This window comes from Molossus molossus, unplaced genomic scaffold (genome assembly GCF_014108415.1).
Source record: "Molossus molossus isolate mMolMol1 unplaced genomic scaffold, mMolMol1.p scaffold_m16_p_19, whole genome shotgun sequence".
Lineage (NCBI taxonomy): Eukaryota > Metazoa > Chordata > Mammalia > Chiroptera > Molossidae > Molossus > Molossus molossus.
This window is the reverse complement of record NW_023425354.1, coordinates 9,622,553-9,650,235: the sequence shown is the minus strand read 5'-3', so window position 1 is coordinate 9,650,235 and position 27,683 is coordinate 9,622,553. Positions and strand designations below refer to the sequence as shown.

General features: G+C 42.8%; 1 protein-coding gene across 1 annotated transcript; it reads left to right on the top strand.

Annotated features, from left to right (window-relative positions):
* Window positions 1–19,895: 19,895 nt before the first annotated feature.
* Window positions 19,896–25,565, top strand: LOC118634041 (ATP-binding cassette sub-family A member 6-like). Its single transcript, XM_036268349.1, has 6 exons — window positions 19,896–19,937; window positions 21,192–21,311; window positions 21,498–21,638; window positions 23,471–23,550; window positions 25,279–25,367; window positions 25,464–25,565. Exons 1-6 carry the CDS (start codon window positions 19,909–19,911, stop codon window positions 25,563–25,565), a joined length of 561 nt encoding a protein of 186 aa, XP_036124242.1. The 5' UTR covers window positions 19,896–19,908.
* Window positions 25,566–27,683: the final 2,118 nt, after the last annotated feature.

Here is a 27,683-nt window from a genome sequence, read left to right as displayed (position 1 = left end):
GACTTACTTTCCTCATGATCACTCCATTAGTAAATTTCTAGCTTATTCACACACTCATATTTTTTTTTGTCTCAACATGATAAAATAATTGCAAAAACTTTTAAATTTATTAACCCAGCACTTTTTCCTCCTTGTGGAATATAAATAAGCAACTATTTCTTTTTTTTTTAATTTTATTTTTGTTACAGATGTTTCTCCCCCCCCCCCCCTTGACACCCTCTTCCCCATCCCCCCCACCTCATCCCCAGCTTTGTTGTCCATATCCATCGTTATGTGTACATGCATATAAGTTCTGTGGTTTATCTCCTTCCTCCCCCTCCCCACCCCCTTTTCTGAGGGTTGTCAGTCTGTACTCTACTTACAAGTCTCTGGGTCTACCCTGTTCCTCACTCTGTTATGTTCATTATATTGCACAAATAAGTGAGATCGTGTGATATTTGTTTTTCTCTGCTTGGCTTGTTTTGCTTAGGATAATGTTCTTCAGGTCCCTCCATGTCATCTCAAAGGATAAGAGATCTTTCCTTCTTATAGCTGCATAGTACTCCATTGTGTATATGTACCATTGCTTTTTATCCATCTCTCTACTGATGGACACTTGGGCTGTTTCCAGATCTTAGCTATTGTAAATAGTGCAGCTATGAACATGGGGGCACATATATTCTTTCTGATTGGTGTTTCAGGCTTTTTAGGGTATATTCCTAGAAGTGGGATCATTGGGTCAAATGGCAGCTCAATTTTTAATTTTTTGAGGTAACACCATAGTGTTTTCCATAGTGGCTGCACCAGTCTGCATTCCCACCAGCAGTGCACTAGAGTCCCCTTTTCTCCACACCCTCGCCAACACTTGTTGTTAGATGAGTTGTTGATGGTGGCCATTCTGACAGGTGTGAGGTGATACCTCATTTTTGTTTTAATTTGCATCTCTCTGATGATAAGTGATGTTGAGCATTTCTTCATATGTCTCTTGGCCATTTGTATGTCCTGTTTGGAGAGGTATCTATTTAGTTCCTCTGCTCATTTTAATTGGATTATTGGTCTTCATTTTGTTGAGTTGTATGAGTACTCTATATATTTTGGAAATTAACCCCTTATCTGATGTATCATTGGCAGTTATGCTCTCCCATACAGTGGGTTGCCTTTCCATTTTGATGGTTGTTTTTTTTTGCTGTGCAGAAGGTTTTGAGTTTGATGCAATCTCATGTATTATTTTTTTCCTTTGTTTCTGTTGACGTAGGTGATTTATCAGTGAAAATTCTGCTGTGTATGATGTCTGAAATTTTGTTGCCTACATTTACTTCTAGGATTTTTATGGATTCAAGGATTACATTTAAGTTATTTATCCATTTTGAGTTTATTCTTGTGTATGGTGTAGGTTGATGGTCTAGTTTCATTTTTTTGCATGTAGCTGCCCAATTTCCCAACACCATTTATTTAAAAGGCTGTCTCTACTTCATTGTATGCTCTTGCCACCTTTGTCAAATATTAATTGAGCATAATGTCTGGGGTCCATTTCTGGGTTCTCTGTTCTGTTCCACTGGTCTATATGCCTGTTCTTGTGCCAGTACCAGGCTTTTTTGATTATGGTAGCTTTGTTGTATAACCTAATATCTGGTATTGTGATCCCACCTACTTTGTCCTTCTTTTTCAAGATCACTGTGGCTATTCGGGGTCATTTTGGTTTCATATGAACTTTTGAAGTATTTGTTCAAGTTCTGTGAAATATGTCATTGGTATTTTGATGGGGATTGCATTGAATCTATAGATTGCTTTGGGTAATATGAATATTTTAATGATGTTAATTGTTCCAATCCATAAACAAGGAATGTGCTTCCACTTTTTTTTATATCTTCTTCTATTTCTTTTTTCAATGTTCTGTAGTTTTCTGCAAATAGGTCCTTTACTGCTTTGGTTAAGTTTATTCCTAGGTAATTTAATTTTTTTGCCATGATGGTAAATGGGATTTTTTTTCAGTTTCTCTTTCTGTGAGTTCATCATTGGTGTATAAGAATGCCATCGATTTCTTGACATTAACTTTGTATCCTGCTATTTTGCCAAATTCATTTATTAAGTCTAATAGATTTTTGATGGAGTCTTTAGGGTTTTTTATGTATAATATCATGTCATCTGTGAATACTGACAGTTTCACTTCCTCCTTTCCAGTTTGAATCCCTTTTATTTTTTCTTCCTGTCTGATTGCTGTGGCTAAGACTTCCAGTACTATGTTAAATAAGAGTGGTGAAGATGGGCATTTCTGTCTTGTTCCTGTTCTTAAGGGAAATGCTTTTAGTTTTTGTCCATTGACTATGATGTTGGCTGTGGGTCTTTCATATATGGCCTTTATTATGGTGAGATATGATCCCTCTATTCCCACATTGCTGAGCATTTTTATCAAAATGGATGCTGGATTCTGTCGAATGCTTTTTCAGCCTCTATTGATATGATCATGTGGTTTTTATCCTTCACTTTTGTGTGTGTGTGTGTGTGTGTGTGTGTGTGGTGTATCACATTTATTGATTTGAAAATATTGTAACAGCCTTGTATCCCTGGGATGAAACCCACATAGTCATGGTGAGTAATTTTTTTGATGTATTGCTGGACCTGATTTGCTAGTATTTTGTGCAGGATTTTGGCATCTATGTTCATCAGGGATATTGGTCTGTAGTTTTTTTCTTTGTAGTATCTTTTTCTGATTTTGGAATTAGAATTATGCTGGCCTCATAAAATGAGTTCAGAAGTCTTCCTTCTTCTTGAATTTTTTTGAAATAGTTTGAGGAGAATTGGTGTTAGTTCTTTTTTGAATGTTTGATAAAACTGCCCTGTGAATCCATTTGGACCTGGGCTTTTGTTGGGAGAGTCTTGATCACCTCTTCAATTTCTTAGTTGTTATTGGTCTGTTCAAATTTTCTATCTCTTCCTGGTCCAGTTTTGGGAGACTATGTGTTTCTAGAAATTTGTCCATTTCGCTTAGATTGTCGAAATTGTTGCCATATAATTGTTCATAGTACTTGTTAACGATCCTTTGTATTTCTGTATATTTCTGAAGTTGTTACTTCTCCTCTTTCATCTGATTTTATGTATTTGGGTTCTCTCTCTTTGTTTCTTGGTGAATCTAGCTAAGGGTCCATCAATCTTGTTTATCTTTTTGAAAAACCAGCTCTTTGTTTCATTGATATTTTGTATTGTTTTTTTTTGGTCTCTATGTCATTTATTTCTGCTCTGATATTTACTATTTCCTTCCTTCTACTTGCTATGGGTTTTTTGTTGTGTTTTGTTTTCTTTCTAGTTCTTTAAGTTGTGAGGTTAGATTGTCTATTCGAAATTTTTCTTGTTTCTTGAGGTAGGTCTGTAGTGCTATGAACTTCCCTCTCAAAACTGATTTTACTGCATCCCATAGATTTTGTGTTGTTATATGTTCATTTTCATTGGTTCCCAGGAAGTTTTTAATTTCTTCCTTGATCTCCTTGGTAACCCATTCCTTGTTTAATAACATGCTATTTAGCCTCCATGTGTTCAAATGTCTTTGCATGTTCTTGTTGCTATTGATTTCTAGTTTCATGCCATTGTGATCTGAGAAGATGTTTATTATGATTTCAATCTTCTTGAACTTGTAGAGATTTAGTTTGTGTCCTATCATGTGGTCTATCTTTGAGAATGTCCCATGTACACTTGAGAAGGACGTGAGTTCTGCAGTTTTGGGGTGTAATTCTCTGTAGATATCTATTAAATCCATTTGGTCTAGTGCTTCATTCCTGCTATGATTGTATTGCTGTCGATTTCTCCTTTGAAGTCCTCCAGAAGATTTTTACTATATTTTGGTGCTCCTATATTGGGTGCATGTATGTTTACCGAGGTTATATCTTCCTGTTGGATAAATCCTATCAATATTATGTAGTGGCCTTCTTTGTCTCTAGTTATGGCCTTCATTTTGAAATCTATTTGATCAGATATGAGTATTGCTACCCCAGCTTTTTTCCTTTCTGCTTGCTTGGAAGATATTTTTCCATCCCTTCACTTTCAACCTATGTGAGTCTTTTGTTTCGAGGTGGGTTTCTTGTAAACAACATATATATGAATCATGCTCTCTTATCCAATCAGCTACTCTGTGTCTTTTTATGGGAGCATTTATTTACATTTGAGGTGATTATTGATATGTACTTATTTATTACCATTGTTGTTTAGTGTGGTTATATTTTTCTTCTTATTTCTTCTACTCATTACAGCAGTCCTTTTTAACATTTCTTGCAGTGCTGGTTTGATGCTAATGTATTCCTTTAGCCTTTTTGTGTCTGGGAAGCTCTTTATTTGACTTTCTATTTTGAATGATAGCCTTGCTGGGTAGAGTAGTCTTGGATTCATATCCTTGTTTTCATGACCTTGATTACTTCATGCCATTTTCTTCTGGCCTGTAGTGTTTCTGTTGAAAAGTCAGATCATAGCCTTATGGGGATTCCTTTGTAGGTAACCTGTTGCTTATCTCTTGCTGCCTATAGGATTCTCTCTTTGTCTTTAATTTTTGGAATTTTAATTACTATATGTCTTGGTGTGGACCTGTTTGGGTTCTTCTTACTTGGGGCTCTCTGTGCTTCTTGAACTTGAATGCCTTCTTTCTTCACCAAAATAGCGAAGTTTTCTACCACTATTTCTTCAAATATGTTCTCTAACACTTGCTCATTTTCTTTTTCTTCTGGGACTTCTATAATGCATATATTATTACGTTTCCGTTGTCCCACAGTTCTCTTAAGCTGTCTTCCTGTTTTTTAATTTTTTTGTTTGTTTTCTGACTGGTTGATTTTTTTCTAGCCTGTCTTCTAATTCACTGATCCGCTCCTCACCTTCCTCTACTCTGATGTTTAGTACTTCCAATGTGTTCTTTATTTCCGCTGTGCCATTCTTCATTTCGTCCTGGTGGTTTTTCATTTTTAATTGGTTGATTTTCAATGTTTCTATGTCCTTACTCATGCTGTTGAGCTTCCGCAAGATGATGGCTCTGTATTCTAGCTCTGTTAACATGCTTAACTGCATTTCATTTGTCTCTTGTTTGGTAGAGATCTCTTGTTCTTTCAATTGTGATTTCTTTCTTTGTTTCGCGATTTGGCAGTCTCAGTGGGTTTTTGGAGCCTGCCAAATTTTCCCAGTGGGTGTTAGTGTTCTGCTGTTTGTGGCTCCCTCTAGTGGGTTTAGATGAGTGCAGAAGGACTGAAATTAAATACCACTGTCAAGTCTTACTTTCCTGGGTAGAGTTGCAAGTGCAGGAATGGTTCAGTTATCCTCTAGCTTTTTGCCCAAAGGCTATTAGTCACAGTTACTTGAATAGCCTTGGGTTCTCAGTTGAATGAAAAACTCCCTCAGGTGTTCAAGGGAATTCCCAAGGGTGGGGCAGATGCTGGTTGTTAATGAGTCTCAATTTGCATTTCAATGGCCCACCTGGGTGGGGTTGAATCTCCCAGGGAGGGGCGACAGCCTCCCCCCAGAGCTCTGAGTGCCCTCCAAATCCTGAGTGTCCCCAGACAGTTCCAGTCCAGTCCACCCTCCCTCTGCTGGAGCCACAGGTGAGTGGCTGTGGCTATTTTAGTGCTCCTTCCCGGCTCCCTGCACTGTGGAGCGGGCTTGGGAGTTTAAACCCAAGGACGCTGCTCACAGCTGACACTGCTGCTGTCTGTTGGCTCCCAGCCCCCCTCTCATGCCTCTGCAGTCCTACCAGGATTGATTCACTGTCCCTAGTTATATGGTCCTCACTAGCTGCTTTTCTGTTGATTTCTCCTGATGATTTGTCTTTACTTTAGTTGTAATTTCGGTTTGGTCCTGGGAAATGGTCTGTGTAGCTTCCATTCACTACACTGCCATTTTGAAATCTCCAGCATAAGTTTAGGTTAAGAATAATTAATAGTTGTTATTAACTATAAAGTCATCATTTTAGATGTTTATGTATATATGCAAATATTTTCATGAATAAGATCTCCAAAGCTTCAATAAAATGTGTTATCATGCCAATGTTAAATTATTTTTCACTTCTTTTCTTAGGATCAGTTACCATCTACAATAAAAATCTCTCTGAAATGCAAGACTTGGAGAAAATCAGAAAGAAAACTGGTGTTTGTCCTGAATTCCATGCTCATTTTGACACACTTACTGTGAAGGAAAACCTCAGGCTGTTTGCTAAAATTAAAGGGATTCAGCCACAGGAAGTCGATCAAGAGGTAGATGGGCATGCTTGGATTAATTAAACTGCCAACCATTTGTCAAATTAAATCATGACCATAGAATTCCCCTTAGTGAATGACCTGTCAAGTTATGAATAGACTTTAGACATTGAGGTTCTATAAAAAAATATCTACTGATGTGTAAGGAACAGTTAAAACTGCATAATATGAATTATCTTGGATTTTACGCTTTGTATATTTTCTTCTACAAGTACAAAGGATTTTATTGGAGTTGGACATACAAAACATTCAGGATAACCTCGCTAAACATTTAAGTGAAGGACAGAAAAGAAAGCTGACCTTTGGAATTGCCATTTTAGGAGATCCTCAGGTAAGTGCCATCATGCCCGTGGAGGAATGCAGATGGAATATCAATAAAAAGCCAAGCTCTTCTTTTACCACTAAAAATAGTAGAGTTTCCATTGTTATGTACCAGGAGAGAATCTGCTCTGTTCAACTATGACTACAAGTATATCAGACATAAATGGTTGGATAGTTAATATTTTTTGGTTTTTATTGCTTTCCATGCTATCATCAGGAAATCGTTAACTTGGGAGAGAGACATATCTCACCTGTCATCATCCTCTGTAGGTTTTGCTATTAGATGAACCAATGGCTGGATTGGATCCCTTTTCAAGGCAGCGAGTGTGGAGCTTCCTCAAGGAGCGCAAAGCAGACCGTGTGATCCTCTTGAGTACCAATGTCATAGATGAGGCTGACGTCCTGGCTGGTGACTGTTGATTTTCTCTTCGTGCTACAATAATGAATTTGAGCAATATTTCCAGGGCCACAGCCCTGCTCTCGTTGCCTCGGGGTGCCTATTAGCACAGCCGTCTGGGGGTGACAGGAGCCCGCTAGTCCCTCTGTAGAATTCCTCTACTGCGTGGTCGTGAGATTTTGACCACTAATAAAAAATTGTGATCCCCCCCCCCCCACATCAGCTCTCAATGAATGTAAACATTCAATTATTCTTTAATATATATTTGGCTGAAAATATCCATGCATCCTTTAGCATCCCGTTCAGAATGGAAAACGCACCCATGTAATTTCTGTTTTTTCTTTTTTTATTTATGTTTTGAAGGACACTAAAGTGAACTGGAACTCATAAGCTCTTTTAAGTGTATCCATTTCAATGTGTATTCCAAAATTTTCAATGGATAGTAGAAATGGCAATGCCCATAGAACACTTCTATGGAAATCTGAGCATTGACTCTTCATTTGTATTTTCTAGAGAGGGAAGAAATGACTCCTATTGTCCTTTTCCTCTTGCTCCTCTTTACTCAGATAGAAAAGTGATCATGTCCAATGGGAGATTGAAGTGTGCAGGCTCTTCTGTCTTTTTGAAGAGAAAATGGGGTCTTGGATATTGCTTAAGGTAAAGAATTTGGGGATAAATTGGATATATCTATATCCGTATTTTCAGTACTGGTTTATCAAAAAGGTAGATAATTGTGAGAGAGATTGGGCCTTATGATTAGCTCTGGGCCATTGTTTTTCCTGCATCCCATTGTGATGAGCAAAATTTCAAAATTATCAGCCCAGACTTATAGGTCATAGCAGGGCTGCTCCATGGACTCTCCTCCACTTTCCTCAGCTGGTCCATGCAACCCTGTGGCATAGTTTCCTTCTTCCATAGGGTACAAGATCAAATAATTTCAGAAGCTAGTATCCAAAATGGGAGTAAATCGGGGGGCAGAGAGTAAGAGGGCTCTGTCTAACAAGAAAGTGTGTCCAGGCAAAGAATTAAAACAAAAACTCTCTGGACAAATGAAGCATGCCATTCGGCCAGATTTTTCTAATAGCCACTAATTTCTGATATCTACACAGTCTGGTGTAATAACGATTTTCCCTAAGAAGTTTCTTCTGTTGAATGTTCTCACCTCCTTCAATTTGTCTTCCTACTTGGTATATAACAAGTTTCAATCCCATCATGTATTTGTATATTTGTAGTTGTTCTGAGTTTATACACCTTCTCTGTATAGACCAGAAGATTTTTCAAACTGATGGCATTATTATTATTATTATTATTATTAATTATTAGCTCATTTTGTTTGCTCCCTAAAGCCAAGTAAAGTAGTACTCAAAGGCTAGATATTCAGTAGAAAGCTCCTCTTTTGTGATATCCCTGGAGAAAACACAACTGTATTGTCTTTTCTTTTAAACATTAGTTTGTACAGAAATGAAACATGTGATCCAGAAAAAATAACATCCCTCATCAATCATCACATCCCCAACGCTAAATTAAAAACAGAAAGCAAAGAAAAGCTGGTGTACACTTTGCCTGTGGAAAGGACAAATACATTTCCAGGTAACTTAAATATGATTACAATTGAATTAAAGTTGGGAACAACTGTTTATATTATTTTTACAAGTTTTCTTGTGTAGTGGACTTGGATTTCATTTTAGGAGGTGTTTCCTAAGAAGCAGAACTTGAGGTGAGGATGTTAGTGCAATTTGTTTGGTAACTTATGCCTAGAAGCACCAGGAGGAACTGGGAACATGAGAGAGGGAAGAGAAAGAAGCTGGGGAAGTTTGAATTATCGAGCCGGGGCTCAGAATTACGTCACCAGAGGGGTGAGAAAGCTGGGGTGTTTACTTGCTACTTCCTAACCATCCTTGGTTAAGAGATGTGTCCAGAAACATTCGTTTTCTGACTTATCTGGCTTGTGCTCAATATGAGCTTAGCATACTGCAGAGCCTCCTCAGGGAAATCCCAGGCCTCTGCAAGGCCAGGGGCGTACTCTGTCCCGGCAGGACCGTCCCTTGCAGGCCATGTGCAGACATGAGGAGACACAGTGCTTCTGTAACCTCAGTACTCATCTAGCTCCTCGCAGTGACGTTGCTGGACCACCACCCCGTCCAATATAGCGGCTTCTCCAAGTATCCATCATGGAATATTACACAATAAATGTTTATTGGGAATGTATTGTATAAAAGGTACTGCTCAAGATGCTAAGAGTACAGGAATATATAAGACTTACAAGGTCCTATCCTCCTAGAACCTACATTCCATTGGGTGAGAGATGTGCAAACACACAATAAATCAAACTATGTATAGCTGTATCATAAACTAACAAACAAGGCCTATGGATCAGAGAGATGACTGATGTCAGGTTGTGGTTTGCACAGTGTCAGAATGCCGCAAGAAGAAAATGGTTCAAAGTACTCCAAGCACCGGGGGAAAAGGGGTGTCTGGAGCTCAGTGAGTGAGGAAGTAGAGGGGCCAGTGGGGATGGGTAAGAGTAGGAATAGATAGAGACTCTCTCGTATAAAGCTTCAGAAGCTGTGACACGGTCTTTGGATTTTATGGATGTGCTGAGAAAGTACTGAAAGTCATTATAGAGGGGATTGATGTGATGTGACTTGTGTTTTCATTCTCTGGATATAAAAGATCACTCAGGTTCTAGAGGAATAAGAATGGACGCTGGGAGACCAACCATCTGACCATTTCAGAGGGATCAGTGGAAGATGATGGTGATGGTCATTGGGCTACCATGGCACCAGTAGAAAGGTGGATGGAAGTGGGGGGATTTGAAACGTACTTGTGGATAAAGCCAGAGAATCTAGCTGATGGCCAGTCTGTGGAGCACAAGGAAACGTGGTCAAGAGGGACCTAGAGAATTTCGGTTTGAGTCACTGGGTGGAAGGTGATGACATTTACTGTAAAATGATGGGAGGGGCAGTTGGGTAGAATGGAGAGAGGTAACTTAATGTTCTCTTTTGGAAATGTTTACTTTGAGATGCTTTTAGGCTCCCACGTGGAGCTGTCAAGTGGCCAAGCATCTAGTTGGTTTAAGATTTTGGAAGTCAGAGAAGGAAGTGAGAATTGGATTTGGGGATCACTGGATACAGATGGAGTTAACGCCAAGAGATGGTATCAGAGGGCCGGAAATGGAAAGTGGTCTAGGACTGAGCCTTCAGGAGACAGCAGAGGAGGAGTCAGAGGGTGCTGGGAATCAAGAGCCCTCGGGGAAGTTGAAGACAAAAACAGGAGAATATGTTCGTATTAACTCAAGGGAGAAAATGTTTCTAGAAGGAGGGAATACTCAACAGCTTTGATTGTCTGAGTTTTTTTGTTTTTGTTTTTGAGCATAGAGAGACCAATATAAAGAATAAAAACAAACAAAACACCTAGACCATTGAATTAAAAATGTGAAATTGCTCTGGCCAGTTTGGCTTAGCGGTTGAAGTGTCGGCTCATGGATCAAAGAGCTGTGGGTTTGATTCCGGTCAAAGGCAGGTACCTCCATTGTGGGTCAGTTGGTCCCCAGCCCTGGTCGGAGTTTTGCAGGAGGCAGCCAAATAATGTGTCTCTCTCACATAGATATTTCTTTCTCTCTCTCTCTCCCTCCCTCCCTGCTTTCTACTCTATCTTAAAATAAATAAATAAATGGGAAAATACCCTTGGGTAAGGATTAACCAAAACAATAAAATAATAACAATAGTAATTGGCCTGATGAAAATTGACAGTACAGTCCATTTCTACAGACTTTAAGAAGTTGTCTTTTAACCTTAGATGCTAATAATTTCACAGATCGAACATGCTTTTATACATATGGCAGAGCACTTATTAGTAAATATGAATATATGATTACTGGAAGTTCAATTTTACTGAAAACGTAGATGGAAATGTTTCCCAAGACTCTGAACACCCAAGACAAAAAGGAACCCGAAGTGCCTAATCCCAGCACTTTGTGTTCCTTTTAGCTGATACCCTCAAACCAGTGGTGGAACAATGTCTGTCTTGCAAACGCAGCTCCCAACTGTTGGAGTTGAAGTCCTGAAACCACAAGAGGAAGCAGAAGCATCTGCTAAGAAAACACGTCTGCTGTCGCCCACTGGCCTCTATCAGGAATTGGCCTTAGACTGTTCTGGTCAGCAGGTAGCCGTTGCCTTATCCCTTCTCAGTGGACAGTACTCTGATCTGGCTTCTCTAGATTGTATTTCTGGGCATTCAGCAGGTAATGTCTATGACTACCCCTCTTACCACCAGCAGGACGATGCAGTACGAGTTCAGAGATACTGCACCTCACTTGGAAGACTGGCGTCAAGGCAGGCATGAGGGCCTGGCACGCTAGTCCTTCCATTCACATTTGCGCGGAGCTGGTAGTTCAGTCCACAGACTGACTGCCTTTGCCCATGTGCACCCAGGTGCTGGGCAGGCAGTGCAGATGTCCGAGAAAAGACTCTGATGCATAGTTGATTTCCTTCCCACTCTTACAGATGTCCAGCAAAAGTTAACAAACTTTGTATTTTCTAGTAGTTTCAACTCTGAATGAAAGTCTCTTTCAGAGCTGATGTTCAAGCAATGTCAGGGGTATTGCCGATAGGACTGTGGACAGGTCTGTTAGTGCCATCCTGAGGCTTGGAACAGCCCAGCGAGTTCCCCCCCAGACACTCCTTAAACTTATTGTCTCCAGTCCTGAGCAATCAGCCTCTTTGTCCTTCTTGTCTCGGTTCTCCTTAAACAGAAGCCGTTCCAGACCAGGACACAGACAAGTCTGTAGGAATGTGGTTTTTCTTTGTATCAAGTGAAAAACCAGGCCCTGCTTTACCTTATACTCACAAGTCACCGTGCTTTGTGTAGCTCTGACCGTCGCTCGGGTGGCGGGACGTCGGCATCCACAGTAGACCCCCCTCAGCCCTGACCCTGCAGCTCTAAGTGGAAAAGCAGGGCAGGGGGGGGGGCTCTGCTCGGAGATGCAGGCTCCGCAGTGACGCTTTGGGACAAACACGCAGACAGAGTTTTCTCATCCAAGTTCTGGAAATTCAAAGTGCATCAGTTCCACAGAACAAGACAGACCTTCCCGAACTTAAAACACCATAATCTTCCAGAACCATAGCTTTCATCTCTTGGCTCAGGGAGCAGAGACCACTTCCCTAAATACGGTACATACGTACAACAAGGGATGAAAGTCTAACGAGGACAAAGTTCCTTCAGAACATGGTAGAGGGCAAAACAGAACCTGCATTCTCACGTGACGAGTTCCTCCTGCGTAATTCCTCTGCTGCGCGTGCACAGGCGAGCAAATGAAGAAACCTGACCGTTATTCTAGGGAAAGTCACGATAATGCAGAACACCTTTTCTATAAGGTGTGTGGACAAACGTTTGTGGCTTAAGATGTTCTCACTGTGACGGGAACAAACTATAGCAAATAAAGGGCCACAGCAGAGAATCGAACAGGTGACTCTGAAACACTATTTTTCAAATTGAAATATATCTATAGATGATTGAATATCATTTTTCCTTTGCCAACCATTTTTGAATTATTGCGTATTAAAATAGGGCAGTATCACAGAGGCAAAGTAAAGTTTTTAAAGTAAAGATTTTTGTTCAAAATGTAAAAAAATTACATCATAGGGATATAGTATAATACGTGTTTATAATTTCCGCTTTTTCTTCCCCCTTTTAATATTAATCTGTGTACTTGTCTATTTATTTTATTTTCATACCATTGAAAAGAATCTACATATTTATGGTATATTGAAACACAGATTTGAAAAAAATTCAATGTTATTTAGTATAATTCCCCTCATTTCTTTAGAGTGAAAATAATTAAGTAATTTGTTCAAGGTCACATGAAAACTAGTCACAGACTCAGGAACAAAACAGGTCTCAGACCTTATGTTGTTCCTCATGTCAAAAATATGAGATGGGCCCTGGCTGGTTTGGCTCAGCTGTTAGAGTGTCAGCCCTCGAACCAAAGAGTCCAGGGGTCTGATTCCTGGTCAAGGGCCCTTACCTCAGTTGTGGGTTTGATCCCCAGCCCTGGTCAAGGTCATGTGGGAGGCAACCAGTCAATGTGTCCAATGTGTCTCTCTCACATCGATGTTCCTCTCTCTTCCTCCCTTTCCCTCCTCCTTTCGCTCTATCTGAAAAAAAAAAAAAAAAGAAATCCTTGGGTGAGGATTAAAAGAAAAAAAAGAGATGGTAGCATGATCGACAATACTGATGTAAAGTTTGTGTTGATCAGCATCTTGATTTGAGTAGCCTAAGTTATACATCTTCACCGAGACCTCAAGCAGTTTGCAATAACTTTATGCCTTTTACCAAGAACTTTTAATTTCATTCAAAATATGTATTGAGGGTAAGCACCATGATAACTGACCTTTAACCATGCAGTGAGTGTACATTTAAACCAGTTTAATGCCAGTCTTAGGACTGAGGTCATTGTTTTATTACTCGCAGGATCATGTATAAAAATGTATCATACGTTGATGTCCTTTCTTGATCTTGGATATACGTGGAAGGACAGTATAGATGATGTCTCCCCGTCACTGAGTAAAGCCACAGTCAATAGTTAATTTGTTTCTAGAGTCCAGTGGACTTCTGTACCCCCAAGGGTGTGGCACCTCAGGAGTATCCTAGGCCCTTATCTAATAAGGAAGCATCCTTTCAGCCCTCATTTCAGCCCAGTGGTGGACACATGGTCACATCTCACTGCACCCCGGGCAATGCAATATTTCTTTTCATGCGTTTTGACATCTTCTCTTGTTCCAGTGGGTGAGGAAGGAAGAAAAGAACGAGTCACAACAGTAGAAACTTGGAGGCCTCGTGGAATAAGCAGAGTCAGCTAATTGGACTAAAGGACACATTGTTATCAAAAATAAGGAGCTGGGGGGAAAAATAGAGAAGTGAGATGTCATGAAAACTAAAAGGAGACATACGCAGACATGGACACTTGTGCAATGCCTTTGTCGAGAGATGTAGGGCTGCCCAGTGAGAGAAGTCTCTCTGGACTTCCCATCTAACACGCTTACTGTGCTCGTACTGAATCCTTGATTATACGTTTTTGGTGTTTTTTGTCCCCAGTTGTTTTTATGCGTAGATAACATTTTCTCCCATAACTTTAAATTCACTTAGTAACAAGACAACGTTCCCTTTATATAACAATTCTTCAAAACAGTATGGTTTTCTGACATAAAGACTTAGCAGTCACGCCCACCCAGAGTTTTCAGTTCCAGCTTTGTTCCTACGAACTGTGTCGTTTTGAGGATGTTATTTAATGTCCCTGGACCCTGGATTTCCAATATATAAAGGGAGGGATGATAAGAATAACTCCATTATAGAGTTGTTGTGAGGGTTAAAGTAAACAGTGCATGCTCAATTCTTTTTCTTTTTTAATTTTTTTTTTCTTTATTGATTTTAGAGAAAGAGGAAGGGTGAGGGAGGGAGAGTTAAAAACATCAGTGAGAGAGAACATCGACTGGCCGCCTCCTGCATGCCCCCCACTGGGGATCGGGCCCACAACCTGAGCATGTGCCCTGACCAGGCATTGAACCAGCGACTTCTTGGTGCATGGGTTGATGCTCAACCACTGCGCCACACCGGCCGGGCTAAGCATTACTCTTTTCTTTGACTTAGATGTGATATTTCCATGAGGTTAGACACTTCTGTTCTGGGAAGGCAGTGAGCCGGCTTCCCTGAAATGATGCTGTTTTCCTCAGCCCATTGAGAAGCAAGACACATGAACGAGTGCAGGTTACCTTGGAAACAAGCAATAGGACCACCCTCCACGCCAACTCTGATGTGGTTTATGACACAGGGTGGGAAGGGTTCCAGGAGGGAGGACATGGGAACTCCAAGTCTCTGAAGTTTCAGAGGACAATCACCTTGTCATCTCTTCCAGAGACCCGTCATAATTGCTAGCTGTCTGCACAAAGAATATGCAGGCCCGAAGATGAACTGCTTTTCAAAGAGGAAGAAGGAAGCAGCAACAAAAAATATCTCTTTCTGTGTTAAAAAAGGTTTGGAAGACCCACTCTTTTTGTAATTCACCATTATTTTGAGAAATACCCACTGAAGCCCTGTGTAGTAGGCACTACGGTACATGCTGACGCCCTCATTCATTTAACGGGTGTGTTTTGAGGGTTCCAGGGACTGTGTTAGGCTCTGAAAATATAATTATGAAAGAAATAAACAAGTTCATGACCTAATAAATTTTTATTTTTTTTATTTTTATTTTATTATTATGTTTTTTAATATTTTTAAATCTTTATTGTTGAATGTATTACAGATGTTCCTCATTTTTTCCCCATTGACCCCCTCCTCCCCACTCCCGCCCCCCTCCCGCCTTTTCCCACACTATTGTCTGTGTCCATTGGTTATGCATATAAGTTCTTTGGTTTATTTCTTCCCACCCCCCACCCCCAACCCCTTTCCCTTTGAGGTTTGTCAGTCTAGCAATGAATTTGTGCTTCTTAATCCCTTCACCTTTTTCACCCATTCCCCCAACTCCCCTCCCATCTGGCAACCAACAAAATGTTCTTTGTATCTATGAGAATGTTTCTGTTCTGCCTGTTCATTTTGTTTGTTGATTCTATTGTCGATAGATATGTATTCATTGCCATTTTGTTTGTTCATATATTTTATCTTTTTCTTCAAAAAGACCCTTCAACATTTCATATAATAACGGTTTGGTGGTGATGAACTCCTTTAACTTTTTCTTGTCTGGGAAACTCTTTATATGGCCATCGATTCTAAATGACAGCTTTGCAGGATAGAGTAACCTTGGTTGTAGGTTCTTGCTTTTCATCACTCTGAATATTTCTTGCCACTCCCTTCTGGCCTGCAAAGTTTCTTTTGAGAAATCAGCTGACAGCCTTATGGGAACTCCCTTGTAGGTAACTAACTGCCTTTCTCATGCTGCTTTTAAGATTCTCTCTTTGTCTTGAACCTTTTGCATTTTGATGATGATGTGTCTTGGTGTGGGCCTCTTGGGGTTCATCTTGTTTGGGACTCTCTGTGCTTCCTGGACTTGTATGTCTGTTTCCTTCACCAAGTTAGGGAAGTTTTCTGCCATTATTGTTTCAAACAGGTTTTCAATTTCTTGTTCTCACTCTTCTCCTTCTGGCACCCCCAAGATGCGAAGTTGTCCCAGAGGCTCCTTACACTATCCTCATTTTTTTGGATTCATTTTTCTTTTTGCTGTTCTGATTGGGCGTTTTTTGCTTCCTTATATTCCAAATCGATGGTTTGCTTCTTGGATTTACCTACTCTACTATTGAATCTGTGTAAATTATTCTTTATTTCAGTTAATGCCTCCTTCATTTCTGATTGTGAATCCATCATTTCTGACTGGTCCTTTTTTATGCTCTTGAGGCCCTCACTAAGTTCATTGAGCATCCTTATAAGCAGTATTTTGAACTCAGCACCTTTTAGATTGCTTATCTCCATTTCACTTAGTTCTTTTCTTGGGGTTTTGTTCTGTTCTTTCATTTGGGACCTGTTTCTTTGTCTCCTCATTTTGGCTGCCTCCCTGTGTTTGTTTCCGTGTAATACTTAACGAGAGGTATGGGGCTAGATGAGACCAGATGCTGCTTGTTTGAAAGAATTTAGGAAAACCTGAAGCAGGATCCAAGACAGGTCAATCCTATGGTTAAGCAAGTGGCAACAGCTTGGGTGGGCCTGAAAGTTGGGTGGGGCGGGGCGGGGACTCAGGGAGTCAGCAGGGCGGGGCTACCAGTGTGAGCCAGATTGCTGGAGCCCCAGATATGGCTTCTGTCTGCCACCCCAGGGAAGGGCTCACCAAAGGAACAAAGGCCTCTGACAGCACGTTTGTCCCGGAGAAAGCCCCCTCTCCAGCCCTCGCTCCAGTGCCAAACAGCTCAGTTCTTCCCTGTATGTCTCTGGCGCCCCTCGAGCTGCCTCCCCTCCAAGCTTAGCGGGAGAGAGTCCGATAAGTCCGTGCGCGGGCCTTTAAGGAGCTGCCTGGGGCTCCAGCTGCGTCAGCCTCCCTGAGCCTCAGTTCCCGCTGGTTTTTCCAGCCAGAAGTTATGGGGATTCTCTTCCTGGCACTGGAACACTGAGTGGGGCGCCTGGTGTGGGACGGGGACCCCTCAGTCCTCAGGGAGGACCTTCCCAGCCGAGGTGTCCTCCTGATTTTTATCTGCCACACGTGGGTGTGGGACCAGCCCGACCCCTCCGCCCCTCCTACCAGTCTCCATGCGGCTGCTGCTTTAATTCCGTAGTTGTAGGACTTCATTCAGCTCGATTTCAGGCGGTTTTGAATGATGGTTGTTCTGTAGTTTAGTTGTAACTTTGATATGGTTGTGGGAGGATGTGATACCGCGTTTACTTACCCGCCGTCTTGACCGGAAGTCTTGACCTCATGGATTTTACATTCTAAGAGGGATCAATAACCAAACATCACTTGTCAAGAAAAGTATCAAAGATCACACAGGCAAGTTCTATGCGGAACAGGCGAACATGTGACATGGTGTGTGTGACCTGGGGCTGCCTCACCTAGAGTTAGGGAAGACCCTCCGGGAGCAGTATTCTGGGGGATGAGAAGGTGCCAGCTCTGTGAGCACAAGGGTAAGGGCCCCAGGCAGAGGACACCCCGAGGGCAGGGACTCAGACAGGGGGATGCCTTGGGAGGGGAGAGGCACACAGGAAGAGGGCGGGGCTGCATCTGCGGGAGGCGGGGCAAATCAGAGAGGCGGGCGCCCAGCAGGTGCAGCTTTGTGAAATACAGCACAGAACTCAGACTCCACCAAGTCACTGGAACGCTATGGAGCGTTTTCAGCCGGTGTTATGTCACAGGTTAGGTTTGAGGAAAAACACACACGGGCTATTACTTGTCTATACATTTGGGTTGTGGACAAGTTAAGAGACTTTTATCTCAGTGCAGGTGAGAGATGGCTCGAACACAGGTGGTGGAATTGGGGATGGAGCAATGTCCCCAACTTCCCGAGTGAGCTATCCTAGTCCGTGTACCAGCAGGTCAGCCCCCTGCTGTAGGAAACAATCGGGGCACATTTTTCACTAAAAGATTTTTAAAAAAAGATGTATTGACATCAAATTCATAAACTTTTCACTAATAGTTTATACAATGATAGGAGTTCAAGAACATGTGTTGGTAGCATGGATTACATGTATGTTATACATTTCAAAATGGCAGTAAGGTTATTAAAGAAGGTTATTGAAGAAACAGTTTCATGTTGACCAGCACTTCACACCCAATATGGATAATCAGTGATTCTCTTCCAGGTGAAATACTGGGATTGCTGGGACCCAGTGGCGCCGGTAAAAGTTCATCCATTCGAATGCTATCTGGGGTCGCGAAGCCGACGGCTGGAGAGGTAGTTGATGAAGCCAGTCTCCATTCCCAGGCCCACAAGTTCATGCTAAATATAGATTACATCTCTGTATGACTATGCTTTGAGTCATTGGAAAAGTATGAACTAATACATATAGGAAGTAATTTCTACAAATATTTCTTTGATCCTCCAAAAAAAAAAAAAAAAAAAAGACATTTATTCACTGTCTGCCAGTTTCTGGAGTTACTGTGTGACTGCAGAAAAGGCTGCCTGCGTTTCTAAAATCGCTTTGCTTCCTTAGGTGGAGCTGGCAGGATGCAGTTCAGTTGGGGACCCTCAGGGAGACAGCACGGTCCGGTTCCTGGGGTACTGTCCCCAGGAGGACGCGCTGTGGCCCAGCCTGACGGTGAGGCAGCACCTGGAGGTGTTCGCAGCGGTGAAGGGGCTGAGGGACGCGGACGCCGTGGTCGCCATCACACGGTACAGAGAGGTCATGCGGTGCCTTTGTGTCAAGAGGCAGGGAGGCTATGCAGGGTGATGAATTGTCATACAGAATGGGGAGGACATAGTGACCAAAATAAGCTGTCGACCAAAAGAGATCCAGAGTCATGGGAGTAGGACACAGACTGACAAACCTCAGAGGGACGGGGTGGGAGGGGTGGGAAGAGAGACACCGAAGACCGTATATGCAGATTTGCACACCCAGTGGACACAGACACGAGGCTGGGGAAGGCAGGAGCGGGTGGGCGTGGGAGGAGGGGTCAATGGAGAAGAAGAGGGGACATCTGTACTACCTGCAACAATAAAAATAAGTAAAATGGTGAAAGACCAAAAAAATATGACCAGGTCATTGATAACTCCAATAAAAAAAAGAAAAGAATGGGAAGTAGAAATGATGTCTTCCCCTTTTCAGAGGGTGTCAGTGGTAGAGCAGGGAGGGAGGATGAGAACTATTTTTGGCAGTTAGTGAATAATCACCCATTTCTCTCCCAAATGCCGAATTCTAGTTACTCTTTTTTAAAATATATCTTTTTATCTTTATTGGTTTTAGAGAGAGAGGAAGGTAGGGGGAGAGAGAGATAGAAACATGGTTGAGAGAGAACATCGATTGTCTGCCTCCTGCACGCCCCCCACTGGGGATCGAGCCCACAATCTGGGCATGTGTCCTGACCAGGAATCGAACCTGCGACCTCCTGGTGCATGGGTCCACAATCACTGAGCCACGCCGGCCGGGCCTGAAAGCAAATTTTATTGATAACTCTTAAAAAGTTGTTATGAGATGAAAAATCTTTCATGGTTCGAAACAAACTGTTATTTTCTTTTGGTCATTACAGTCAGAATTTTGACAATAAGCATCCAGCTTCTCTCTAAGGCTGTTTCTCTTCCACGTGATGATCTTTCCCTCAAATCCCCTCTGGATCTGACACTCTCGCCCTGTTTCCCATCAGGCTGGTGGACACCTTCAAACTGCGGGAGCAGCTGGATGCCCCAGTGCAGAAATTAAGGGCAGGAGCCTCCAGAAAGGTACGTGTGCTGTGTGAGGCTGTTCTGAGGGCCGACGCGGCGGTGCAGCCAATAGAGGTGTTTCTCTGCATTTCAGCTGTGTTTCATGCTGAGCATCCTGGGAAACGCGCCTGTCCTGCTCCTGGATGAGCCATCTACAGGCATGGACCCTGTCGGGCAGCAGCAAATGTGGTGAGAATCGTCACCCTCAGAGCCAGAAGGATATGCCTATGTAAAAGTTGCTTTTGTTCATCCTTACCCCAAAATGGTTTTCCATTGACCTTTAGATATAGAGAGTGTGGAAGGGAGGGAAGGAGAGAGAGACAGATCAGTGTGAAAGGGACACATCACTGGTTGCCTCCTACATGACCCTGGACCGGGATGGGGCTGGGGATCAAACCTGCAACCCAGGCACATGCCCCCAACTGGAAACCAAACTCATGACTCTTTGGTCCCCGGGCCGACGCTCATCCACTGAGCCAAACTGGCTGGGGCTAAAAGTTACGTTCTTAAACTGATCTTAGAAAATCAAGTCCACCCGTTCCTAGTTCAGTGAAGATAATCTGTATAATTAGGAAAACAAATATCAAACAAATAGGTTCTCAAATGTTGTATCATATTCATGTATTTTTCATATTTTTCTAAAAAAGCAAAACAACAAATATCTAAGGATTTTGTTGGGGTTTTAGGTTTTGCAATTTGGAGTGTATTTTGATGTTTGTCTTTTAATTATTGAGATGTCTATAGCTGCTTCCTTACAAACTATTAAGTTAGTGACATAATTTCCCCATTTCTTTTCCCCCCTTTTACCTAATCTGTCAAATTAGTTTGTATAACTTTTCTTCGTTTTTAAATAATTTTTAGTTTTCTATCAAAGACTTTCCATTTGGACTAATAAAATTTTAAAATCCAGTTTTATATATGTGACTGTCTAAGTTTTAAAAAGAACTTGGTTATGGAAATTTTATAGAAATATAAAGAGAATTGCCCTGGCCAGTTTGGCTCAGCAGTAGAGCATCAGCCCACGGACCAAAGAGTCGCAGGTTCGATTCTAGTCAAGGGCAAGTACCTCGGTTGTGGTTCTGGCCCCAGCCCTGGTCGGGATCCTGAGAGACACAACCAGTCGATGTGTCTCTTTCAGGTTGATGTTTCTCTCTCTCTCTCTCCCGCTTTCTCCCCCCCTCCCACTCTATCTGAAGATATTTGTGAAAAATATCCTCGGGTATGGATTAAAAAATATATATGTATATAAAGAGAATCAGTTATGAATCCCATTACCCACTTACAATAGTGATCCATACAATAGTCACATTTCCCTTTTTTAAAAAAAAAATTAGAATCTAAATATTAGTCATAAACTGTGATTTGCCTATACAATGTCCCTGTCATCTGTTCCCCCACCAGCTCTTTATTTTTAATGGTGTTGATTTTGGGGGCTTCCTTCAGGCAGATGATCCAGACAGCCATTAAGAACACCGAGAAGGGGGCCCTCCTGATCACCCATCACCTGGCTGAGGCCGAGGCCGTTTGTGACCGCGTGGCCATCATGGTGTCTGGGAGGCTGAGGTGGGTGTCTTTCCACAGCCTTCACTTGACCCCAAGGTGAGATTCCCCATGGAAAGGGGACAGCCACCATCTGGGGTTCCTTTTGGCTCCGTCAGTGATGCCTTTTCCCTTTCATCTGAACTGTAAGAATAATGTAAAAATGTCAGGGGCAGTACTTATTCCACACGTTCTCCTTCTTGTCCACAGATGCGTGGGCTCCATCCAGCACCTGAAAAGCAGACTTGGCCAGGCTTACGTCCTGGAACTGAAAGTGAGGGAAACGGCTCGCGTGGCTCTGGTCCACGCTGAGATCCTGAAGCTCTTCCCCCAGGCGATGCGCCAGGAAAGGTGAAGCCTGCTGGCTGTGCCCACTCGGTGGTTCCTTGTCTGCTCTCTAAGAACTTCAGGGTGATGTGACTTCATAATGAAAGTAGGGACCCCAAAAACGGACTTGTTGAGTCTTCCAGAGTATGAGATTTGGGGGCTACCCCGGAAGCTGTGTCCCCCAGGGAAGCCTGGGGACCCCCTTCATGGGTTTCCTCTGCCATCCAAGGGTAGCCAGGGCTCTGGAGGGAGACTTGGAAAACTGGGGGGGGGGGGCAGGGGGAATGAATTTCTGATGCCTGAAACTCACACGGGACCACAGGCAGGCCCCTGGCACCTTCCTTGGGCCTCCCTAGAAATATTTAGAAGGTAAATATTTATAATTTAAAAGATGTAACTATTTAGAGTGAATCCCTTTCATAGAGAACAAATAGCAACTGAGATCATCAAAGAGTCTTCCTTTGGCGGAGTTTTCATGACTCAAAATGAAGACTAGCAAGGTGTGTGTGTGTGTGTGTGTGTGTGTGTGTGTGTGTGTGTGTGATGCTTGTGTATGTCCATGTGTTACTGGAGGGAAGGGGGACAAGGAGCAAGAACTGAGCTTGAACTCCCTTGGAGAGATCATCACCCAAAGAAGCAGGACGTAACTGCGGTTTCTGTTCAGCACAGTATCGACATCATGGCGCTATCTGACGAGCATGGCAGGACGGCGACAGTCCTGCTCCTAGACCTTTGGTGTCACAAACCTGAGACGCAGTCTGGATACAGTTGGGGAGATCATGAGTGGGCAGGCCGGAAGGGCAGTGTCTGGGATGAGGAGGGCAGCCCTGGAAGTCTGGGCAGTGAGGGTACCTGGGAGCTGCAGACTCCGGGCTGGGAAGGAGCAGAGAACGGGGCGCGAGCTCACACAGCCGGAAGGTGCATGTGGGGAACAAGAGCTCTTCTCCCCTCGGAGCTCAGGGACGTTGTTAGTTAATCCTTTTGATTTTGATTTTTTAAATAGTTTGTATTGATTTTTTTTGTGTGTGAGAGAGAGAGAGAGAAACATTGATGGGAGAGAGAAACATCGACATCGATCGGCTGCCTCCTGCATACTCCCCACTGGGGATCGAGCCTGAAACCCGGGCCTGTGCCCTGACCAGGAATCGAACCAGGAATCCAACTGGGACCTTTCAGTCCATGGCATGATGGGGTCAAGCCTTTTGAACCCCTCCACTATTATGCCCCTCTTTCCCAACCTCTTCCTTTCCTTAGCTTTCTGGTGATGAGGGTGAAATAGTAGGTTGAGATTAGTTTCAGCCTAATTTGAATTTACTGAAGGGATTAGTTCACAGTGACCGCGTTCAGCAAGAAAAAGGTTTGGGTAAACTGAGCGTAAGTATAATTATGCTGGATCATCTCTGATGGCCAGCTCCCAAAGCCACTTCAGAAAACCTCCTTTGATAAAGTATTTTATTTATTTCATAGGTGAGCTGCATTAATTTGCATTATTGTTTTTTTAATCCTCACCTGGGGATATGCTTATAGAACTGTAGAGAGAGGAAGTAGAGAGAGGAAGGGGGAGAGAGAGAGAGAGAGAGAGAGAGAAACATCGATGTGAGAGAAACACGGATTGGTTGCCTCCCGTATGTGCCCTAACTGGGGATCAAATCCACATCCTAGGTCTGTACCCTGACCAGGAATCAAATCCACAGCCTTTTGGTGCACAGGACAATGTCCAACCAACTGAGCCAGCGGGCCAGGGTTCATTTACACTATTTTTATTACAGAGAGGAAATTGCTGATAATATCAGAATTGATGGTCATTTTTTTTCTCCTTGGAACTCAAGGTCAAACTGACATTTTCCTATTCCCAGGAATTCCTCCTTCTTGACCTATAAACTGCCCATGGCGGATGCTCATCCTCTTGCTCAGGCCTTTCACAAATTAGAGGCAGGTAAGAATGACCATTTATAGAAGAAAACTTTGGAAGAATTAATGCAGACTTAGATAATGATTGCATAGGAGATAACTGTGTAACACAGTTTTTAAACTCTGTCCTGTGGGGCATGATCCTAAGAATTCTAATGGTACATGAGGGGATTTAACCCTGATTTTGGTTAATCCGAGTGGCTGGAGAGAGGTTAGTTTCCCGTGCAGATGGAAGCTACAGAAAACACATTGTTGTGGTTGATTGGTTTTCATGTGATTTCGTGGCTTTGAGCCCGGAAAGCCCTTTAGTCAAGTCTGCTTTGCTTACATGTACACAATCCATGTTCCTGCTCTTGTCCCGCGGCCGATGCCCTGGCTGTACCTTTCGCCGGGAACACAGAGGCCACCGAACACTTCCCTGCAGCTGCGGTGTGTTCCGCCTCCCTGTTCCAGACGAGCGGACGACCGGTCTGTGTCTCCAGCGAAGGCGTCCCCTGCACTGTGCACGCCTCCTCTGGCCACGTGAAGTGTCCATTTTCTCTCTTCGTCATCATTGTGCCACGTGCCCTGGGTCAATCCCAAGAGCAAACCACCAGGCTGGAATTTCTGGGCACAGCAAGGTGGCAAAGGCTCACGTTGTGGCAGCAGGCCCGCTGGGTCCCCGGCCCGCTGGGTCCCCGGCCGCACTGCTGCTTACAAGCCAGGGGGCACCGGACAGAGATGCACAGTCCCCGCAGGTCTGGACGGCTCGTCTCCGACACACGTCACTGGGCACAGCTGTGACCATTAACTGAGCTCATTTGTAAAGAGCTAAGAACCCGCCTGGCTGTCACCAGTGCTCCTGCCTTCCTGGTCCTTCCTAAATGCTACCACACGTCATAGTCCTGCCTCCGGACTCTGCACTTGCTCATCTTCTCTCTGGAACTCTGCTTCCTAACGCTCCAGGCTGCTTCCTCGCTTCCATCGGGTTCTGTTCAGTTATGACCTTGTGACTGTGGCCTCTCCCAACCATCTGTCAGAAGCGTGCCCACCACTTCCTGTTTCCTTCCCTTGATTTCTTTCTTTCCTCCATCAAAGCGGTCATCATTTACCTTGTTACGTTTATATAAATTAACATATTCGTGATGTATGGCTCATTTATTTAATGCCCATATTCCTCCTACTAGAATGCAGGCGACACAAAGGCAGGGGGTTTTGTTTTGGGCTGTTTTATTTGCAGCTCGACCTCTGGCACCTCAGGGTGACTCCCACACATAGAAGTTTCTCAATGTATAAATGGTGAACTGGGAACACGTGAATGTGCACATCTGGTGACCACACCCAGGCCGATTTCCTGGTGGGGAAGGCCACAGGGAGCTGGTACAGCCTGTGAGCTGGCTGAGACAATTGCACAGAAGAGTTGGGTCCTTTGAAAGGGAACGGAATGAGACTGAAATCATCTTCATGTGCAAGAATGTATCGGTCAACTATGCAGCTCCTCAAGGAACGTGTGTATCTCCGGGGACACAGAGACTAAGTAACAAAACACATATTATCAAAATGTAATATGAGAAAATTTTAATACACAATGAATTCATCGTGAGTTTACATTTCCTCTGACTTTTCATTATTTTTTTCTTTCAGCAAGCATTTATTTATTCAGCTCCATATTCCAAATATATGAATGATTTGCATGTTTATTTTGTGTGAGTTAAAAAAAATTCATGGTCATAAATTATAAGCATCTACACTAGTCTTTTTATTCTCCCCCCAGTAAAACACAATTTTGACCTGGAGGAATACAGCCTTTCTCAGTGCACATTGGAAAAGGTGATTAACTTGGACTGTTTTCGCATCGTTTTTGTAAATTGCACATGAAAGTAACACGTGCTATTGCTGTTCGTTTGAAAGACAGTCAACAACTTGATGATTCTTTTTCCTTCTTTATTTCTTTTTTAGGTATTGGTGGAGCTTTCTAAGGAGCAGGAGGTGGGCAATTTAGATGAAGAGGCTGATACAACCAAGAGATGGAGACTCCTCTCTCATCCCGACGACGCATAAGCCTGAAGCCCGCTTTCCTGTTGATGTCCTATGAGTTTATGTTATATGCAATCATTCACAGTTTGCATAATTTAAAAAATTGTTTACATCGATATCAGGCACATTGTGTATATTTAGTTAATAAATGAATAAATCGTAAAATTATTCTTCCCTTCAACTTTAGAGATGATAGAAAAACCTGTGATAAAAGCAATACAAAGTATTAATGAAGTTATCTGAAGAGCCAGGCACTGGGTTTTGAGGAAATAAAACCACAAACTTGGAATTTTTGAAGCATGACTTTTCTGAAATAGGACATTTACTGAAAGCCACTTGCTGCAACATGGGGGGGGGGGGATGTAACCATCAGCTGGAGGCGCCAGGATGCTGCGCTCCAGGCTGGGTCTGCTTCCCGAGTTCGCTTTCATAGCCAAGGACAACCCAAGAGCCTTCCTCTGAGACCTTTCCAGAAATTGTTCCAAGTTCCCAGGGTTAGGAGTCCCTTAGCTCATGTTGAACACACACATGCATTGGGAAAGCAGCTCAGATGTGCCGTTGTTGTTGTTTGGTGTGGATGAACCGTGTCCAGAGCTGCTGTGGCCATGTGAGTGGTATAATTGTATTTTTTTAACTAATTAATTAATTAATTATTTTTAATCCTCACCTGAGGATATTTTTCTATTTATCTTCAGATAGAGTGGGAGGGAGGGAGAGAGAAACATCAACATGAGAGGGAAACATCAACTGGTTGCCTCCAGCACGACTCTGACCAGGGCTGGGAATGAACAACAACCAAGGTACGACGTGCCCTTGACCAGGATCAAACCTACGACTCATTGGTCCGCAGGCTGAGACTCTAACCACTGAGCCAAACTGGCCAGGGCTGGTACACCTTTATTTAAACCTCGGTAGTCTTTTGTTAGTCTCCATGAGCTATAAGAGGGTCATTGTACAGAGAATTCATTGGTACCCATGCACTTCAGCTTTTCAAATGTAATTAATTAAAATAGCAATTTCTTTTTGCCTACTAGGTACAGCAAATCTTCAGAGCAGTAAGTTGTCAATAGGTTCTGGGACTCTAAGGGAAATGACTATAATGAAACCAATTTTACCAGAGACTCATTGATAGAAACCAGACTTAAGTTCCTACAGCATTTGATCAACTTTATAACAAAGACAACATTGAACAAAACTATGCTCATTGAGGACCTGCTACATTCCATTATTGTTTTAAATTAACTACCTGCCTGTGTTTGGGCAGTTCTGTTGGCTACATACCAAATTAAAACACCCAAGGGCAGACCTTCATGCCTTCTGTTTACACTATTAGGCAGGGGAAGCAATCTCTAGTTGGAAATAATAATAATAATAATAATAATAATAATAATAGTAAAACAATAGGCTAAAGGAGACTGATACTCAGTTATTTTTCCCCAAACACTTCCTATTCCATCTTGGGAAGGAGCCAACTATAGTTCACTTTCACATGGGATAGATGCCCGTATGTCTACTGTACGGTCACAGGGTTATCTAAACTCACCAGCTTACTGGCCCTGTCTGTGGTCAGAGAGGACCTGGACTTGATGCAGGTCTCCAGTATAATAAGACAGCATATTGGTGACGTTGTGGTAACACTGGAAACCGAAGAGCAGGTTGGGACTGATTTCAGTGCAGTGGTGACTCACGTAAGCAACTGAAGCTGGTCACCAAACCCAGCAGAGGTCCAAAGACCAGCCCTGATGGTATAATTATTTGGAATAAACTGGACAGAGGCCTTCTGGAATATTCCACAAGTGATCAAATATAAACTTGTGTTGCCACCCAGCCCTGGGACCAAAGGAGCAGCTCCGCTTTTGGTTGGATTATTTGGATTTTGGGGAACGCATGTTGCACATGTGAGAATATTGCTTACTCCTATACCTATGACTGCGGGAGAGAAAGCCATATCTGGGTGGGAATCTGAGCAAAAGCAGACCATGTTTGAGCAAAAACAGTAGGTCTCACCGCCTTTGGACCCTCGTGATTCCAGATTTCAGGACTGTGGTTTGCCCTGAAACCTCAATCTCTGATGGGTCCAAGAAGCGTCATTGGTTTTCAGTGTGCTTAGGTTGGTCTTGTTGTTAGGAAGAGAGGGATGAA